Source organism: Diorhabda carinulata, chromosome 1, assembly GCF_026250575.1.
Source record: "Diorhabda carinulata isolate Delta chromosome 1, icDioCari1.1, whole genome shotgun sequence".
Classification (NCBI taxonomy): Eukaryota; Metazoa; Arthropoda; class Insecta; order Coleoptera; family Chrysomelidae; genus Diorhabda; species Diorhabda carinulata.
Genome location: NC_079460.1, coordinates 13,975,325 through 13,997,638, shown reverse-complemented (window position 1 = coordinate 13,997,638; position 22,314 = coordinate 13,975,325). Strand labels below are relative to the sequence as shown.

Here is a 22,314-nt window from a genome sequence, read left to right as displayed (position 1 = left end):
ATCCACTCCCATCAAATACTTTAGTTATTCATAATGAATCAAACTAAAGTACAAATTCAATAGGATTGTCAGATATTCATTTAAAAAGCGATAAAAACTATGCACTGTGTTTTTTAGTTACTTTAGAATCTGTACCAAGTTATTTTTAATAGCGATTCTTCCAAATGTAAGTTTTAAAATTCAATCGCTGTTTCTTTATTAATTGACGTTTGACAATAAAATGATATGTAATGTATAACTTAGTAGGATAAGGGAAGTCTTTTTGAACTTTTTGATAGAAGTAAAATAATAAAAATAAAACTAAGCATTACTGTATACTAGAACTTTAAGGTATTCTTTAAAATATATATTTATCCTGACTCACTTCCAGATTTATAAAATGTTATATCACTATCACTACTATCTTCTTCTGGAGTAATAGTAATTGGTTCCATAAGAACTTCAACACGTTTATCTACATCCCACATTCTATCTTCTTCTTTCTTTGCATGATTTATGCATGCCTACCAGTTAAAAGCTGTTACATTTTGTATTGGCTTGTTCTAGTAACACTTTGACATCCTTTACTTTGAATGTTGTATATTACGCATTACCTCATTTTTTAAGTGTGCCCCATATCAACTCAATTGCGTTTAATTCGCAATGATACGGGGGAGTTGTTCGTACAATGATATCATGTTCAAGGTCTATATCGTCGACTATATATCTGATATGATTCGGTTTCCATTTTTTTTAAACAATTGTGTGTACACAACGCTACTACCCAGCTGTAGCTGTGCGCTTATGAAAATATTATCACCCAGCTATAAGGTAACACAGTTGCCATAATAACACGTCCAACACAGATAATGGTCTTGCTGTCTTTCATGTGGAACACAAATACGTCTCGATTGTGTTGATTTAAATAAACACTTGATAATAACGCTGAGTACTGTAGTCAACAGTAAATTTTGTAACTCGCGTGATAACTCTGTGTATTCCAGACCTTAATAGAAGTAAACGGCAAAACTGTCAATTGATCAGTGAATTTGTGTGGAGATAAATAAGTAAGTATTTAGCCGCTCTACACTAATATTTTCCGAACTAGAAAATGAATCCCTGACAATCCTAATGAATGAATTTGTACTATGGCTAATAGGACCGAAAACTTGTTCTAAAACATGTCAATGACTTCCTGCAAGTGCTATATTAAGTTGGAGTATCATAATATATTAATCAAGAATCTCCTTAACTAATAGATGGATCACCTTATGTGATGATAATTCCAGATTATGGAAAATCTATTTCTATATTAATATTTTTACATTTTAGGAGTTAACATTTTATTCGTCGGTATCCACGGACCTAAAGGACCATGTGAGGAAGTGTTTATCAAACACCAAGGTCACAATCAATACGCTGTCAACTACATGGTTAGAGATAGAGGTGACTATTTGGTAATAGTAAAATGGGGAGATGATCATATCCCTGGTTCACCTTTTAAAGTGGAGGTTTAGATATTAAATTTATTTTTCTACACATTATTGTTGATTTGTTTAAACGTTATTTTTTTACTTTAGTTATACTTATTTATGTTTAAAATATGTTTCGTGTCTTTAATTTTGTATATAACAGTTTATGAACAAGTTATTTAATTAAAATAGATTTGCAGATTTTTGTAAGATTCTTAAGTAAGGGAAGATAAAAAATGTGCCTTAAAAATATATAAATTGTAACATATTTTTTAAAATATATTTTACAAAGTTCAATTGGTACTGTGTTTATATTTCCTCTGAAAACCCATAGAGGAACCAATTCTTTTAAAATCAAAAGTTCTAGATTTTACTAATTTACCAATCATCTTCAATTTCCTAAATATCTGAGTAATCATGCATTTGTAAAGTAGGCATAGTTATCTATTAGAAACTGTCTGAACTGAGAAAATTTTCAATTCAAATGTTTAAAAATTTTGAATAGTATTTTATAAAAAATTTTGTTTTACTGGAAAATGGGATGGATATTGCAGTCTGCATAGCTAGCGACATCTAGTCAAAATGGAACTAAGGAATTCTACAAGTTAAATTTTAGAAAAAAAAATTTATTCACAACATTTTTGACTGAATAGGTGGATTACCAACTGATAGGGAGCGTTAGAGTCAGCCACAAAATAAGGCATATATCGATTACATTAGTCGTTGTGAAATTCTGATAGGTGACACAAGGCTACAAACGTTATCGCCATCTATTCACAACATTTCGAACAACTGAACTTAAATTTATAAAGTTCTATAACTTGAAAAGAGCGTAAGCAATAGATCACAAACCACCTATTTTATAAACGTTCCACACAGATGGCCCAAGGTTGAATTATTTTTGTAGTTCAAGTTCAGAGCCCTAGATGGATTTACTAGCAAAACTATGTATCAAGTTGGCGAATTTGAGACAAAATTGGATAATGTTGGAGACATAGTGTTGTGCTCGTGTTTTTGTGTCCTTTTGATAGTATGTAGTTGTAGCTGTGGTTAATTTTTCATAATTACTCTTAATAAATGTTTTGTATAACATTGAGAATCTATTAATGTGATGCATTTGTTCCCAAATATATATATATATACCCAATTTTAATGAAATTTATCAATTGAACTACATAATACATCCTTTGCAATTAATTTAGAATTGTTATAGCCGGTAGCCATTTATTAAAACAGTTACAGTCCTTACGAGGACAATTTTAGGTCTCTTCTGTTTCAAAATTAGTTTTTGTTTAACAGAAGTGACCTAAAATTAAGAACATTTAGAAACATAAACATATGAACGGGTCTAAGAAATCGAAGAAATTTATATCTTGAAAATATACCATTTTGAGAAATATGAGAAATATTATAAACTAAAACATAAATTTGAAAATTCATTAATTCTTAGGTAGTAGTATGACATACCTTCAAATAAGTACCATGAATAAAATTTAGATTTGCCGGTATTCTATGAAGGATTTCATATTAGTATATTAAGTTCAGACCCCCTCAGTCTACGTCAATTTGTTTAGAAGAAATAACATTGTCGTGATCCATCTAAATATAGGTCATCTGTATCATAAGTTACAATGCATTAATAATTCCAGTATTCCCAGAGCTGGCTACAAAAAACAGGATCGATAAGGTGCGCGCCATTTCAGCTTGTAAACTGGCGGCCCCAACTTAGTACATCACCAAAAGCTACTTCTTAAGGTCAACACAGGTCGGATATGAAAATGCCAATCGGTTTTCCCGAACGAAAAAATTGGCTGAAAAACCTCATAACGGGCGCGCGTGAAACCTTTTATAACAAGGGGGATTAAACCTCAAATAAGAGCGGTGTAATAGCGCAAGAAGTATCGCAGGCTGGAAAACTTGAAAAAAATTGAAGAAAATCGGCTTATATTTAAAATGAAAATTTTTCGTTAATGCAAAATTATTTTTGATGTCTCCATTCAAAATATCTGTTTGAGCTACCCGAAATTAAAAATAAAAATCACCAAGATACGATGAAAACTTGCTGAAATATAATAATTTTTAATCGCGATTATCATCTTGCCTCAACGTTCCTCAAAGTTTCTTGACGCATCACGAGCCGTTACTCAATACTTAGCAACTTTATCAAAAACTATAACCATTCCCAGAAATTTAAAAAAAAATTGATCAAAGCCACTTGATAATTGGCGCAGTAAATGAATTAAAAAAAAATTAGAAGCCCGTTTTTTGCGTTGTTGGCGGCAGCTCGAGTAAGTGAAAATGAGTAAGCGCTATAAAATCACGTACGCGATAATAATGATTATATTTTTTCAGTCAATTTTTTCGTTCGGGAAAACCGATTGGCATTTCCATATCCGACCTGTGCTGACATTAAGAAGTGGCTTTTGGTGATGTACTAAGTTGGGGCCACCAGTTTACAAGCTGAAATGGCGTGCACCTTATCGACCCTGTTTTTTGTAGCCAGTCTAAAATACAAATAGATGCCTTTCATCTTCTTCAAAGAATATACTTTAGGTAATGAGGAAGGATACTAAACCCTCTCACAGGAATGTAATAAAATGACAAATTTACTGAGATTTTTATATTTTCTTTAAACAAATGAGAAATTGATATACCAGAAATATTATACAATACAATTTTACACGGAGATAGTGATAGTTTGCAAAAAGACTGAGATGAAATTTACTTTTAAACAATGATTTTCATATATATCAGAATATACCCATTGTGGGTGAAATTCAAACATACGTTAAAAACTGAAATGGCACCTTCCAGAACAACACCCTGTATATTTGATATTAGATATTCAATTTGAAAATTTTAGGGGACGGTATCTGGAACGTCCCATTTTCAATAATATAATCCCTACTGTGATATGTTATAAACCTATTACTAATGACTAAATAGTTTTGTTATACAAGGTGGTCCTGTATAATTCGTTTTTAGTAAATTTCAAATCAGATAGCCAGTATTTGAACAGAACAGCTTTAAATAAAAAAAATACATTTACATTCTATGTACACATATCTCTAATATAGGATTGACATTACATCCAACAATATAATTTAAATATATTCATTTTAATATAAATAGAAATTTTCTAAAATCTATAACAATATTTTCAACGAGTACCATAATTAGGTTATTTGTGATAAAGTAACTGTAATCTAACTATCCCATAATGATGTAAGATGAAGTTGATAGACTCTAAACATAAGAGAAATAAACGAATCTCAAGGGAAAGTTTATCTAATTAGTGACGTCATATGAAAGGGCTAAAATTAAAGTGGTAGTCTCAGCATTTCCATTAACAATTATTTTATTCACAAACCTCTTTAGGACTCGTTTCCAAACTTTATGATTAATTTAAGTTTGTGGAACTTATCGAAATAAATTACTCGTACACATAATTATATATAAGAAACAAATGGGTCTACGTGTAATTTAAAAACATAGGGACATCCACCCATTTGCATCTCAGGTACATATAAAAAGGGATGTAATATCCATCCTTCAGTTTTCTTCTATCTAGAAGCAATTGTTCAACAACTGAAATTTTTTCTTCGATATATAGATACTATAAATCAAGTTAAAAGAAAAATGTTATATTACTTAATATTTATATATATATATATATATATATATATATATATATATATATATATATATATATATATATATATATCTATTTTTGAAAGACATTTACAACAAATTCATAACTAAAATGAATCTACCCTTCTCAATCTTTGCAAATTCATAAAATTGTGATATAATTATTTGAAAACGTCAATCACCATTAAATTACCAATATTGCAAACTATTCCAGGTTGATATATAATGTGAATCCCAGATTTCTCGTTTCTCATTTAAATATTAGCTGGTTTGCAAGTAGTTAGTGAAAGTTTACAATTCGGAACGATTGAAATAGTTGCACACTCAAAAAAATGGGTTATGTGCGGAAGTGCGAGCCGTGTTTCGATTTGAATGGGCAAAGAATTTATCCGCATCTTACATTCATTTTACACCTAAATCGTGAAGTTTTATTGTGAAGGAATAATGAGCAGGCAACATATAGCAAAATGGTGACACTATTTTCGATCTTGCAAACAAGGTGATCAAAAACCGTGATAATCTGGGAAGAGGATAGCCAAGTCATTCAACTTTAGAAATCAATACAAAAGTTGAAGAAATTATTGATCGACGGGAAATATTTGTCGAGTTGGGACTGAGATATGGTAGCGTGCGGAATATCACTTTAATGTGTTGGGATATTGCAAGATGAGCCTAAAACCACAAAAATGATGTGAGAGTCTCACATTTCTTCAGTGTCGCGGTACTGACGGTCAACAGTTCATATTGTTACAGGGGACGAAACTTCGTGTGATTGTCCTACTGAAGCAATGCATGATTTGATGCGGAAAATATGGGATCACCCCCATCTTATATAGGTTAGATTCGGCATCGAGTGACTATTTCCTATTTCCGAAATTAATGAAGCTCCTAACTAGCATACAGTTTTTTTCAGACAGTGATGTGGAAGTATCCATCTAGAAAAGTATTTTGGTGTAAGGAAAATAAAGAATCTCTAAAAGAATTCCAAGGATTCTATCTATTTGGGTTGTATTCAGAGTTTTGGTAATATTAAATTTTTACATAGCGCGTATAATTTTAGTTGGATTAGCTCTGTCTAATCTACCGTATAAGAATATTCACACTTGACAACCATTAGATTTGGATTGTCTTAAATAATATGTTATCAGTTATAAAAAGTACATTTTTAAAAGAATGAATATGAAAATTGAATTATCAATCAATAGAAAACTGTAGTATCATTAGTAAATTTAAAATGAGAATCATTTGCTGCAATGATGTGCAAAGAAATTATAGGGAAGCCAAAAATGGACAGTTCTAGTTATAATTTGGAAGAAACAAAGAGTAGATTCATTTTATATAAAAATTGGACATTTTTTAAGATCAAGATGGTAATATATGCACACCTGCCCAATCGGAATATTTTTTGATAATAACAGATATTGCTACAAAATTCGAAGAGTTTTGTGTTATAGATTTGATGAAGCATTAAAATTAAAATCCTTGCATCGGAACATGACTGAATATGATTGCTAACCCCATATACCTAAATTGGAATTTCTGGGTAGGTGGTACACAGTGTAATGGGCGTTTCAATTTCAAACTTAACGTAATTATAATCGAAACGCCTCCGTGTAGTATATTCAATACCAATTTAATTGAGTTTAATAATGTTTCATGTATCTCTACATTCTTATTAAAACACATAATTAATGAATGACAAATTTCCATTGTTGATCAATTTCGATTACGTTTTAATAGACTTCAACTAAGGTACTATACCCAGGACCCGCTTGGTACTAACCTCTAGAGTGTAATACAAATGCTGTCGATTTTTTATTTCTTGTTAATTTTTTATTAAATTCCCCATTATTTGCCTAAAGCCAAATTTAACCCAATCAGGTCCTGGTTCTATCACAACTATGCGAATGTATTTGGCAACTTTATGGCAGAATTATTAAATAAACATTTCAACTGGGGTTCCAATGGAAATGAGAAGAATTTCTATTTCGTAGTAACTATCTACCGAGTGTTAATAACACTCTGAAAATACTTACACCTGTAATAGTAATAGAGCAAATCTATATTCTCCCATAATAATCAAGAAGACAATAAAATTTATATAACAAGTACAGCCCTGTATAAATTCAATGTATAGATTTGCACTTCACTAACTTTGAGAAAATTGTAATGTTCATAATATTTTTGAATTTAGTATTAGATTGATAGATTAAAATAACTTCGTTCGCTGTGAAAAGCAAAAATAGATAGGGATTACAAATGGCAACAAATAACTAATTATACCCATTGATTAGTGAGGATATTCAAATTTGTATGAGTTTAATTGAGGAAGAGATTTGCACCTTGATAATCAAGACTATGGTACCAAAAATAGATGAAAACTAACAATCCTATAAAAATGGCAGCGAAAATTTGAGGCTTAAGTGCCTAAGTATACGAATTAAAACCATCTAATCATAATACAAGATTAAGTATAAAAAGAAAAATCTAACAGTACCGATACAAAGTCTAAAATACTGAAGAAATGAAATACAATTTTAAATCTTTTAGAGTCATCAAAAATGGACAAGGGGAAGATATAGGAAGTAAAAAATAAATATGCGAATAAAAATAATGGAGTCATGAAAGAAATGCTGAAATGTAAGAAATATATTCGACAGTAAAGTTAGTATAGGACAAAAGCATGAGCGTTGAGATAATAACGTCACGATAACAGATAAAAACAATTTGAAATATGGATATACTACTACAGTAAAGTACGTTGAAGCACAAGCGTTGGGATGGTTAGGACGTATTACAAGAACGCAGTATATGTGGAGAGAGAAAGAGATTCAGAAGCAATATAGAGAAAAAACAAGACACTGCTAAGTAAGAAACAAACGAACAGAACGATAAATTAATATCGGATAGCTTGTCTGTGTTTTTCTTTAATAACCACTCCCCAAACTGATATGTCGTACCGCAGTTAATGTTCTCAGAACAAATCAATTTCAAATATATATCAATAAAAACAATATTTTTATATAAAGCTTTGTACATTACAGAAACTTCACTAAATATAAAATTATGTGGAGTTTTGAACTGTAATAATTTCTTTTTAATACCTATTCAAAAAATATTGGGAACATCACATCATTAAAATGAGTATATATAGTTAAGTATGTGTATTGGAACCAAGGATGAAGCTGCATAAGTTATTTTAACCAGTCATTATACAAAATATTAGCATGCATAGACCACATGTCAAATGTATTCGAAGCTTACATTTGAAAGAGAACTAACTAGTTAAAAACCCTTTTTGCAACGCGACCTGAGTGTATATCGTACTTGAACATAAAAACGGAATATTAAGTACAAGTTTCAGTTAGCCGTTTTCGAATATTTAGAAATTAGCTAAATGTAATAATTATGAAAACGTTTTATCTATACTACTTTATACATTGATATATGATTTTTTTATTTTAGGTAGTGATATGGAATTTAATATTTGCTGTAATGGTCCAGGAGGCAACGGCTTTTTTTTTCAAGGAATTTTATCCCGGCTGAGTTTAATACGGTACGCTGAAGACACATTCCTAATCACGAAACCGACCGTTAGCCTCAATACGATCGGTGGGTGCATACATGCGAAGCGACGGTAATAGTGAAAAGCAAAGTTATCTAAAGTTATTTTGTGTTAGTCGAAATTGTTATCAAATAATATTGATGTTTATTAGCCACAAAAAACAACCATCAATCGTGCAACGGACGGGGAGTATGCGTCAGTCGAGTGCGTTAACTTGACCAAAAAATATGAATCTCAAATTATCTTATCCCATTAGAAATTTTTACACATGATTTCATACGTACGTAGAAATATAATAATGACCGTCAGCTGCTTCTCTAGTGGGAGTAAGACCGTCAGTAAGGGCGATGCGCGAAATTTTCTATCGGCTGACTGACGACTTTTCCTTCAATAGACAATAAGCTGATGGTTGATGAACGATATTTCTATTCAAATGGATGAGAAGAATTCTATCATGAAAGACGACACTTCAACTTTTGAAAAAACGGCTAATATTGACGAGAATATTTCTACCATGAAAGACGATATTTTGGGATATCTCTGCTAATAGACGAGATATCGAGAATGATAATGAAAGATTGCAAATTCGAGAATAGAAGATATTCTAATAAAAAAAAAGAAGATCGAACAAATGAAATCTTGCAACCCACAAGCACTATTCAAGACCGAAGACAATGACAGTTTTACACGAGTGAAGGTCCCAACTTTTGACTTTTACTTTAAACAGTTTAAGGCAGCCACTAGAGGGACTAATTGGTCGGTTAAAGAAAAGAGAGTGAACTTAAGCATTACACTGCGTTGGGATGCTTCACATGTACTCTTGACGAGAGCAAACTTGACTAGATCGTCAACGTATGCCAACGAAGATTATATGCTGCAATTGTGTAGAGTTAGGTTATGTACGAAGTTCGTGTAAGCGATCTGGCACTCCCACAAATGAAGAAACACAGATGCAGGAAAACTAGAACGGGTTGGCTACGAGGAGGCAGCACCGACCCAGGATTGCTCTAAAGAACCTCTCATACTGATAGCTTCTTTCAGATATGGCAATGGCAGTGTATTTGTGGATGGAGAAGTGAATGGGAAGAAATATACTGCAACCGCATTACATCCACAATAAGATCGAGAAAACGAGCAGGACCATTGGCAGATATCTGTTTGAAGTGGTTTCCAGCCACCAGCGAGATTGGGTTCAGTATCTATTCCTATTTGCAATGGCTTATGGATTCGTTATTAATGAGAATGAAACACGAAAATTCTGTGAAATGAGGCTTCCTTGTGACCTAGGATTTGGCTGTCGACCTGGAGAATACTTAGCAGCAGAAAATTTTGTGATTCAATTGAGAAGAAGACCAGATGACTTACACGAGTTGGTTCACTCGAATCTTCTAGTTGACAGCGACAGAATGAAATCCATACTTAATCAAAAAAGGATCAATGATGTCATTTATCGCATAAGCAATAGAAAACGGAAAGTTTTCCACCAAAATCGACTAGCGCTGTTCGAAAGAGACCATGACTTACAGGAAAGAGTGAACCATTCGCGAGAACAGCCTAATACTGCTTTCGATGAATTTCTGGGTGGGTACGCAAGTACCGGCAAAGCTAGATATGGAGTCACTACAGAACAGCAACGATATTTGTTTGCTCCGCCGGAATACTATTCGCTGACGTGCAACATCCCTGTCCGTACCAAAAACGCACGAGGGTTGGTAACCGTCTTCCGGAAGAAAGGTCAATGTAGTGATAAGTTAATTAATTATTAGTGAATAATTAATTATTATATAAGTAGTCTAGTGTAAGTGTTTAAATAAATTCAATAAGTAAAAGACAGTGTATTTAGATTTATCCCACCGATAGAAATAGTATAAATAAATAAGAGAAACATTACAGTAATATAATATGTATAGTCTAAAACTAAATACTCTCTATATAATAATAATAATATAAAATAGAATACTCCAGCTGTATCCACCAATGTTACTGATGACCGTGAAATGTCGATTCGCCGCCGTTCGCAGCAATTGGGTCATTGTTACTCCATTTCGTGGAAAATTTTGCGAAAGGATTTGGGTGTAAAACCTTATCATAAATTGCTGGTGCAAGAATTGAAGCCACACGATCTCCCACAACGTCTAACATTTGGTGAATGAGCGCTGGCAAAGTTCGAGGGAAATCCACTTTTATTTCGAAAAATTGTGTCCAGCGACGAAGCTCATTTCTGGTTGAATGGATACGTCAAGCAAAATTGCCGCATCTGGAGTGAAGATCAGCCAGAAGCATAGCAAGAGCTACCAATGCATCCCGAAAAAGTCACTGTTTGCTGTGGAGTATGAGCCGGTGGCATCATCGGGCCGTACTTCTTCAAAAGCGATGATGGCCGGAACGTTAATGTGAATGACGAGCGCTACCGTGTGATGATTGATGATTCTTTTGCCCAAATTGGAAGAAGACCCATGTTAAAGCTAATGTCTACAGGGATAAACAAGCATCGATTGACGTACTGGAAGCCAATATTGAAGCATTTATTCGTGAAATACCGGCCGATATGTTGGAGAGAGTGTGCCAAAATTGGACCTTGCACATGGGCTATCTAAAGCGGAGCCGCGGCCAACATTTGTATGAAATCATTTCCAAACTTTAAACTATATTAATCGTTCTATTGATTTCAATAAAAATTTCATCAATTTTTCCAAATTTTTTGTTTTTTTTCAAAATCAAATCCGATACCTCTTAAAAATTTACTGATTACAAATATTAATTATATGATTTAATATTACCATTTTACTTACATCAGTCTAAGGTAAATCGTAAACAGCTCATTCGAAATTAATAAATATCATAGTTTTAACAAATAGAAACGTGATAATAGCCGTCAGCTGATTGTCTATTGAGGGAAAAGGTGTCACGTCAGCGGAAAGAAAATTCCAAGCGCCACCCAGACTGACAGTCTTACCCCTACTAGACAAGCAGCTGACGGTCATTATTATATTTCTGTATAAGTATGAAATCATGTGGGAATATTTCATGTTAAATAAGATAATTTGAAATTCATATTTTTTTGACAAGTTAACGCGCTCGAATGACGCATCTTCCCTCGTCTGCCGCACGACTGACTGTTGTTTTCTGTTGCTAATTGACATCAATTTTGTATGAGAACGATTTTATCTGGAATAAAATAATTTTTTTTTCACGAGTACCGCAGCCTTTTTTGCGCGTACCCACCACTACTAGACTGACGGTCGGATTCGTCATTTGGAATGTGACAACAACATACAGTATTAAAAAAAAGCTACTACCTACCGGACTACAAAGGTAGATTACAATAGCGCAGATGCTTAACGAGAATAATTTACAATATTGCTTATTTTACATCACTATATGAGCGTAATTACATCTCAACACAGTGGTGTAGCTATTTTATCTAATTATTTCCTATAAGACGAGTGTAGATAAGAGCAAATTTACATAGGTTGACTCAACGTAAAATTAATTTGTCGTTTATAACATATCATAAATAAAGTAATTACTCGCGTAAAATAATCGTATAATGGGATATTTTACTATATTACAATTTTTTGCAAACTTACCTGTTCCACTTTAATAAAGTCTTAAGAATTTTAAAGTTAGTATTGACGAAATCAGGACACACAATAATATTAACAATTAACAAACGTTTCATTTATGTCCATAAAACCAAAAAATTCTCAAAAGTTAGTAGACTATGACATATTACAGGAATGAAAAAATGAAGAATTTTAAATGGTTTGGGTAAGGAGGTTTTGAGGAGAATGATATAAAAGAAGTAGAAGGAAGATCTAAGAAGTGTACAAAAACAGTACAGGAGATGCAGAAGAATATGGAGTTGGAAATATGAAAAGAGAAATGAGAATACACAGGAAATAAAATTGAAACAAAGTAAACGAAGGTTAACTGCATGTTTTTTAGGATGCTGATAAATTGAATATCTAGTAACAATTTGTTCAGAATAATTTCTCACCTATATATCAGAAATCACAAGAAAATGTACGGAACTGTTATTCTAGTGACAAATGGAATTTGCGAGTTGCATAAATTTTAAATCGTCAAACTGTGAATCAACCTATGGGAGGTACTACCTAATCGATAACCGTTAATACTGAGCCATACTTTATATATTGCAACCGGGTTTCAGTATAAAAAATCATAATCCAGTGCTTAAAAACAAATGGATATTTAAATTATAAATAATAAGAGGATATAAAATTACAGTTCCATTTCATCTCACAGTAAATAGTAAATAAACAAATAGCGGACGAGAATTTGATGCTTACAAGTTTACATTTCGAAAAAAATTTCAATATTATAAATTTTTCAATAAATTGATCATTAAATTGCAAATGTCAAAATACTATATGATAAAACACACAACTGCATATTTATATAGAAAGAGGAGCAACGTTAACAAAAAAAAATATGTGGAGAATTTTATTCCAGAATACATAATTACGATGACTATCAATTGAGGACACCAAGATGATTATTATTACAAATTCATGGATTTTGTGTCCTCTTTAACCATCATTTCACTTTCCCCATTTATTCTCTTTCGCCTAGTATAATTCTATGTACATTGTTACGTATATAGATACAGGGTGTTTCACCCTCGCTTTAATTTTGTAACAGAGGTACAAAAAACTAATTGATACATACGAGCCCCGTCCCATTTTAGTTGGCCCACTTAGAAAAATTCGAAATTATTAAACTTTTTTTTTTAAAATGCCAAAAACTAGCTGTCAGTAAACTTTTAGTTTTACTTGTAAAATAGGTGTTGGATGAATATTGTCAAATATTTTGAATGATATTTAACATGATGGAAATAGATAGGTCTTGTTGATAATAATTTTTTATGCATATACAAGGGTTCATTGTTTCCAAAATTGTGTTCAAAGTTTCATTAGGTCTAAAATACGCAAATAATAAAGTAGGCTGTGTAAGTCATATTTACACAAAATGTTTTTTTTTAAATGAGAGATAAATTTTTGGAGTAATAATTTTTAAAATGGGAAGAGGAAAAGTTATTGATGAAAAAATTCGTTCAATCATAATAAACTTATAAAAAAGTTGTAAACATGTCAAAATACAGTATTCGAAATATAGTTCGCTTGTATAAAGCAAAGCAAATGGTTCGATTGTCCCTAAACACCGGTATGTAAGAAAATCGAAATTGTCAGACAAAGATAAACGAGCGTTAAAAAGAATAATTCAACAAAACAGACGTGCTAACTGTGGTTAACTAAGTGTACTTTGGAGTAATGCAGTGGGTAGGCGGATTTCAAGATCCACAGAGAGGCTCAAAAATTAGGATTTCGGACATCGGTGAATTTTGTAACACCTTAGTTTAATGCATATTTTTCTAAATTTAAATTTTCTTTACATAGGCCAAGGAAAAGCCATACAGTGGAGCTGTATACATTGGAGTGATGAGTCTCGTTTTGAAGTTTGCGTGGGTGACGATCTAAGTAGAGTTATTCGACAAAAAAATGAAGCTTTTCATCGAGATTGTTTGAAGCGTAAAGTAAAATTTCCGGCATCTGTGATGGTGTGGGGCTCGATATCTGCAAGAGGAGTGGCAAAACTGCATTTCATAAACGGAATTGTCAATACTGAAAAGTACCTGGATATTTTAGAAGAATCATTGTTGCCAACAAGAGAAGTAACTTTAACCTCTGGGAAAGCCTCTATTTTTCAGCAAGATGGAGCAGAATGCCATAAATCAAAAAAGGTTTTAAAATGGTTCTCATATAACAATATTCCACTTTTAGAGTGTGTTTCAAGTAGTCCAGATTTATCACCAATAGAAACACTTTGGCATGAAATGAAAAGCAGTTGTCTGCAAATCCTGCTAGAACTGTCATGGAATTAAAAGAAAGACTACAAGAAATTTGGAATGATTTTACTCCCGAATACTGCCAGAATTTAATAAACACCATGCCTCAAAGAACTATGGCTGTTATTAAAAATAAAGGGGATGTTGCGCAATGGTAACTTTTTGAAAGTATGTTCAATATTTTAGCTTTTGGGATTACATTTGGTTTTTGTTTTTTTTTTGGTTTGTAATTATAACATATGTTAAGACTTATAACTAAAATGTTTATAGAAAATATAAAATGCTCATAACGAAATAATTTGCCGGTTTTTAATAGCTGAAAAAGCAAAAATTAGTAATTTTTTTCAATTGGGACAACTGAAATGGGACGGGGATCGTACAAAAGTTATACGTGATTAACTCATTTAGTTCAAAAAGATTTTACGATGTTATTATAAATAAATTTCGGGAAATTAACGTCATTTTATTTGAAATAAGCGCACAATTTAATAAACATTCTTCTAGAAAATCGGAAAAATGGGTTAAGGAAATCGGTAACTAGAAATAAATTTAAGGTATCCAGAGCATTTGAAAAGACCTAATATAAAACGTATGAATTACAATCAGCATATTTTTTTAAAGAAAAATAAGTCCAATATTGGAAACTCTTAGATTTCTGTCAATATATGCAAAGGTTGAAGAAAGAGCCTAAATTTATGTAGAGTAAGTATATAATAAATATTCGCAAACAAAAAACTGAAGTCAACGAAAAGTCATTCAAAAATTAAATGTGTTATTGTTTACAAGAAACAAAATGTTAACATGAGAACAATATTTATCACCGTTGAATACTCTTTTATGACTGTTCCTAAAAAAGAAAGTAACTTAACAATGTGCTGAAGTTAAGTTTATCAAAGAAAATTGCTTGGTTATTGTAAGTATTTATTGCACGAATATAGAGATTTTTGAAGAAATTTTTGTAGTTTTAATCTATTTTCATTTAAAAACTTTCAACTTCCAACTGTATTTCTTAAAATAAGAGAGATATGCATATATATTCGAGATCAGAAGAAAATCAACCAAAAAATAGAGAAATCTACATTCAAAAAATATACGAGGGATTATTAGTAATTGTTGAGAAATTTTATTTTCGCAGAGTATTGACATATGACTTTAATTGTTATACAATTGGTGTCTTTTTAGGTAGTAAAAGATTCTAGATATTTAATTTACAGTAAGGGAGACAAGCAACTACCAAAAAATGTAAATATATTAGATGTCGTAATAAAAATGTTGTTTATATTTTATTTTGTGATCATTTTGAAAAAATTTAGTTGATTTATTTGAATTTTTCACGAAAAATCCCGGTAAAATTATGCATCAAAAAATAGTATAGTTTTTCGTTGTTAACTAAATTAATTGTTTGAATATGAATAAATGACTTTATAAATCTCAAAAAAATAAACAGGAAAAGTGTGTGGTTATTACTTAAGAAATATTAATGAAATAAAGACTATATTGTATTTCAAAGAACAGCTAGGATGTATTCAGAAACAATTTCTTGGATTGTTTTTAGAAAATATGAAATAATTATTGATGGTAACACTCATACAGACATTTCCAGAAATGATACAGTAATTTGAACTTTTCTCTAAAATATCTTAAAAAAAATTGTAATAAGAAATGGAACTGTGGTAAGTTTTAAGCACACAGATTATTGTGTAAATAAATTGGACTTTTTCAACGTAGTAGCTACTTCCACTGTATCCAAATACAAATATGTAACATTATTTTTCGTGCATATTTCTTGTTTCTACGCACACATAGTAAATGATATGCTAAATTTATTATATTTTTTCCTTTTGTTCTAACTGTCCTAAACAAAATTTGAGAAATACTGATCGCTTCTTGCAGTACTATTTCCAAATGTGAAATAAGATAAGGTTCGTTTTAATACTCTTTTTGGTATAATTGAATAGATAAAAACGTCACTGAATTAATAATTATTAAAGCAGGAAATCATCATTATTATTAGTATTATCATCTGATACCTTACGAAATTGAGAAAATATTTCAATAAAAATGGGTTTGTATAGAAATAGTTTATATTTTTATAAATTTTTTCAAGAGTGAAACGTTTGTCTTAGCAAAAAAACACAGAATCAGAGACTTTCAATTATGATTATATGTTTCTCTTATTTCTATATTTTGATTTATGGACACGGGAATAATTGAAATTTTGGTAAAATTTTATATTCACAAATGGAGTATATAATCATTTCCTTTCAAAATCGATGTCTATTGTTGTAATTCAACTTAAAATATTTCCAAATATTTTATTTAAAAAATAACACATTAACAAATCATAGGTGTTCCATTCCATTCAAGAGATGTTGTGTTGAATTAATCAAGGCTTTTTTGCAAAGGCACATGTTGAATAAAACCGTTGATCATCTTGATGTCCATATGCTCATTATTAATGCCTTTTCAATGATTTGCCACAAATGATATATTCCCTATTATATAAAGGATGGGATAAATGGTAGGAAGGAGTTTGATGAATGATAGATGTCTGTATCATAAAAATTTCAACCCCCTTACGATCGTACCTCAACATTTCGTTGACTTAAAAAAAGAATATATATATTATATAATATAAAAGTCCCACGAAAACGTTTCACAAATAGGATAGTTTGAAATCAATGGGATATTATTGGTTGGTATACTTTCTATAAATAAGCTTTTATATACAGATTTCTCCCAATTGAAAACTTAATATGATAGTTATCCAGTATGTTATGAAAAGGTTTGGCTTTGGGAAAGTATAGATAAATAGAAAAACAGAAATATTTCTCTTACTTTTTAGTGATTGTTTACTTCCTAGCAAAACATAATATGTAATAAAATAAGACAAATTGAAGACATTACGCTTCTTCCTTACAAAAGTTAGAACCAATTACGTACAGATTTTTGAAGAACATGTGTTTACCATATAGTGTGAGATGCTGAGACTCTAAAATTAAAAACTTGTTAGTTATAATTGGTATTATCTTCAGATGTTGTGCAAGACTTTGTGTTAGAAATGTCTGTACAGATATTTTTTGAAGGCTCAATATTCATCATTAGAATTTCAGAGTTTCGAGTGGAAATATAAAACAAGTGATAATTATTAATAGATTCAAAATAATTGCTTTAGCTAGAAAGGGCAATTCGTATATAGGCGTTTCTTGGAGTGATGTTTCTCGTATATGGAATAATTTTCTAGGGACTACGTATATATTCAAAGGAGTGGTAGAAGGCGTTTCAACTAACAGCAAATTAACTATAAAAGCCCCTATATACCAATACTTCGAAAGAATGATTGAGAATTTAAATACCTGGTTCTACATTATTAAGTGATCTAGAGAGAAAACGCATTTTTCTTACTTTTTATTAGAAGAAAATACAATTGAATTGAAATGATTTAGGCCTGTATCATTTCTAGATCAGATTCAGCGAATGTCGAATGTATTACTACTTGTCAACGTCTGGCACAGATATAATTCATTCTAATGTGATAGTAAGGGGCGTTTTTGTTTTGTATCCGTTAATGAGTACCTAGAAATTGAAATGATCAATCTTTTGTACTTGCCTACTCTATGTCCTGATATGAACCTTCTTGAACATTATTGCCAAAGCAGTTAAAGATCGTATAGATCCACTTAGAAGACTTAAAGAACTCATCCTAGCTGCAGAAGAAGAATGGCTGAATATTCCTCAACAATCTAGTGAACGGCACGAGCAGACATTTTCAAGAGGTATTAATTGGTTTTCTATTGGTATTAAATAATTTTACCAGGAACAAAGTAGGTACAAACAGACAAATATTGTTTTGTGATTGAAATTTGACAATTTAAAACTAATTTCCAAAAATAATGAAATTGATTCTGTAGATTTGAAGAGCACCAAATTTTTTAATCAATGTGTAGATTCGGAATATATGAATTAAAAGTTACATCAATAGCAGAGTAGTTTAAGAGCATTGATTTCCAATACCTCGCTTATTTTGAAAAATAAAGGATTGAACTTGAAATATTTTCCATTCTTTGAAAAGTAACGTAAACATCAGTTTTCATCAAATGTTTCCGTTTGTATATTTTTATTTTAGTTAATTCTAGTGACTTAGTAGTTTTCAATGTAGTAATACTAGGAGAAAAGAAAAATTATTATATTTCAGGATTTCTACCAGATATCGACGTATCTAAATTATTATTAAATATGTTTTATAATAAAATATTATTAGTTTCTGATGAACAATCTCTTGAATATAATGAATTTCTTACGGATACCTCGATTAGCACATGAGTTATTTCCCAAATGAAATGGCAAAAACAAACCGTTCCATTGACATCCAGCTAGAACTGAAAATAATTTGCATTTGTTGGTATCAATCTCATAATTGAAATACGGCTACAGATATATATAATGCATCTAAATGTTCTTGATTATAGGTCTCTTCTGTTTCAAAATTAGTTTTTTATGATAGTTATTAAAAGAAAGATAAATTTTGACGTTTCGAATTTTCTTTAAGTCTTTATCAAAATATGATATTGACACAGACAATTTGCTTATTTATATTGATCTATAGATCATCTTCATCATGAATATCAAAATAAGGATAAAATCAACTTAGAACTTTGTTCCAATAAGAAAAATTAATTTTTTCTTGGTTTCTACATCTCAAATATATTAAATTGGAAATTAAATATGGATTCATTTCAAAACGCAATATAACTAGATTTTCAATTATGTTTGTCAAAAACATCTACTACCTATACCAAGACAGGACTCCTCACAAAGGTGAAGTTGTCATTTACATATGTAAATAACAATCAACTTTCTAACGCTCAATGGAAAAAGTTTGCCTACATCTGAGATAGACAGTATATTAAAAAAAAGACCACCTTTGTTAAAACCAACTAAAAATTGTGCCGGTAGACAAATAAAAATTGATTGGGTGTGTTATAGAATAATAACCACCTCTTCATTACTCAGATAATTATAACTTATTTCCAGAAGTAGAATGTTACATTTTCAAGAGATTTCTTTCTAATCGATATCATAAATTATATATGCAGATGACACTGCTGCGCTAATGTCTCTTTCAGGTCCCAGATATTGCCTCTCATATATTGGAGACAATGATGGACGCTATTTCCTTGTGGTTGAAAACCTGGAGAATTCAAGTGAAAGAAAATAAATTTGTCCATGTTACCTACACCAAACAGAGAGGGACCCGTTCAACTGTGTTAAACTATACTGGTTAATAAGTCGAAAATTCCAGGAAGATTTCAGTCAAAAGTACTCAGAATTATTGTAAATATTTCATAGTATGTACCCGTTATTGCTTGTGACCTTCCAATTAAGTCAGTTGAAGAAGAAATATTATCACCATATTGAAACTCATCCCAACGCATTGGCGCAATTTCGAATGAGACCTCCCACCCAGCGAAGGCATCTTCCGTGTGATCTGCCTGACAGATTTTAGTGTCATAGTGATGTATTGTCCCTCAATTAAACTACTCGTATATGTTTTTAAGTTAAACGAAATTGCCTCTAGACAATCTTTCTACAAGATAACTTATGTATTGCTAGTAACCATATGCTCATTTCAGATTTTACATATTGCAAATAAAAAATGGCTTGTTAAAAAAATATCATGGAATGCTTGGTATTTATAGGGCAGTAATTTAGAGACACAACATTACGGTAACTGATGTACGTTATAATAATAATTTCATTTCTACAAATAGTCCTGAAATGTCACGAAAAACGAACGAGGAAAACTTTTCCAAAATTCACGCAAAAACCAAAGTTACTACACATAATTTTATATCCAATAAATGAAAATTTTTTAGTATTTATATTTGCGTTATTATTAAAACTAGTTATCACGAATAGAAAAATTATTAAAATGATATATTTACTAAAATATATATTAAAAATTTATAATGTTGATATAGGTAAATGTTTGATTTTTTTCATGCTCAGAATCCATGGGTGCCATTTTTGGAGTACTTCAATTCTCATAATCAACAAAAAAATTTTTAATTGATATAAATTCAATAGCACTCAGGAGAAATAATTTTCTGACCTTGATTTTTTTGGCAACATCATATATTTAGAACAGACTATGATAACATTATCAATGTTGTATCTTTGTATAAAAATAATTTTTTTCTTTAAATTTTTCATGAACCATTTAAAATAAACATCCATCCGTCATTTTTCAGCGGGACAACGTACTTGTACATATTTGGAGTTTCTCTAAAAAGTTGACGTTAATGTTTTGCCGTGGTCAGCCCGCTCATTAGATAAATATTCAGCAGAAGTGTGAGTTAATCCACAAAGTTAAAATTGCTTGGAACAAAGTTTCACAGATACCGAATAGCTCCTTTTGTACACAGGAGGGTATCAAGCCACGGGATCAACAAACAGTGTATTCAGGTATAGCGTAGCCAAACGCACCACTCATTTTCTTTTAATACATGCTCATAGAAATTTTTGTCATTGTTATCATTTCAATCTCGATGTAAGGCTGTTGTATCACAAATAACAAGGTCGATAAATTATTCCTTCTAGGTGTAGCTACTAGTTCCATTGTGTTTTAATGAAATAGTGTTTATTGTGAATAGGTATCTCCATCTATGATGCAATCACAATCTTTAAGCGATCAGTAGTCAAAAATTCCTTGAAAATTTACCGAATATTAATTTGAACTAACAGTACATAATAATTAAAATAATCTTTGGCTTAGCCAAAAAAATCCATCGCGTAACAAATAACCCTGTATTAATGATGAAATTAATATCTTTTTCTGATGATACAACACTCGACAAATTTGTCTAAACGATAACAATACCCTTTCATTCATTTTTAATCATATTTTCTATATGTACACACACGCACAAACAAATATACAAAGTTTAAGCCGTCCTTCAATCTTTACAACCTATATACCAATGGAGTTCACGTATATTTGCGAAGAAAAGTTCTTAGAATTCGAGTGAAATGAACACTTTTTTATCACTATTGGTCGATAATGTTCGACTCCGTATGATCTGAAGTTATTGTGAGATCTTCTGCAACGTTTTCTGATTGCTCCTGATCTAAGTCGTCGTACTCTGAGAGCATCTCACGTTTTATCACGTGCTGCATCTCTTGGTCTCTTTCACGTTCGCGCTCGCGATCGCTTCTCATGTGATGATCTTGGATCATTTCTTGCTTAACGTGCAGTCCGCCATTCATGGGCGACCTAAGAAGAATTCCCAATTTATAATCTTTACTTTAATGATACGGCAATTCAAGTTATCGGATAATATACATCACTGACGTGTTATATATAGTGGTAACTAAGAAACGAAGCACAGAAAAGAATGAATAGAGTTGAGGCAATATTTAGTAGCTGAGATAAAATCTTATTTTATGCTCTATAGGTTGCTGCGTATCACCACGCGCAACATATTTCATATAAAGAGAAGATTCTTCCAATTGTTATGATTTTCACAATATTTCATGAAAAAACTTATTATGTGTGGCTGAAAAATATGCGGCTTTGTTTTATTTTTTATGTGAAAAATTGGAATTATATAATTTATTTATTATAAAATATATTTGTAGTTGTTTTAGTTATATGAATAATGCTGTAAGTTACTATCAACCTAAACTTTGGAGTTATTTGTAAATAAGTAAACAGAATTGTTGACAAATTAGAGTAGAAGTCTAATTGGAACCAGAGCTGATGTGTCTTTGGTTGTTAA

General features: G+C 31.1%; 2 protein-coding genes across 13 annotated transcripts in view; one reads left to right on the top strand and one right to left on the bottom strand.

Moving 5' to 3' along the window:
- LOC130892795 (filamin-A) overlaps window positions 1-1,748 on the top strand; it is a 115,639-nt gene extending 113,891 nt beyond the window's left edge. For all 8 annotated transcript variants that reach the window (XM_057798429.1, XM_057798424.1, XM_057798479.1 and 5 more), the window contains one exon: window positions 1,312-1,748. In XM_057798429.1, the coding sequence (XP_057654412.1) occupies window positions 1,312-1,496 (185 nt within the window). In that variant the 3' untranslated portion in view covers window positions 1,497-1,748. The remainder of the gene's footprint in view (window positions 1-1,311) is intronic.
- A 5,165-nt stretch (window positions 1,749-6,913) lies between these two features.
- Window positions 6,914-22,314, bottom strand: part of LOC130892829 (forkhead box protein P1-like) — a 257,375-nt gene continuing 241,974 nt past the window's right edge. For all 5 annotated transcript variants that reach the window (XM_057798492.1, XM_057798508.1, XM_057798517.1 and 2 more), the window contains one exon: window positions 6,914-21,809. In XM_057798492.1, coding sequence (XP_057654475.1) covers window positions 21,584-21,809 — 226 coding nt within the window. In that variant the 3' untranslated portion in view covers window positions 6,914-21,583. The remainder of the gene's footprint in view (window positions 21,810-22,314) is intronic.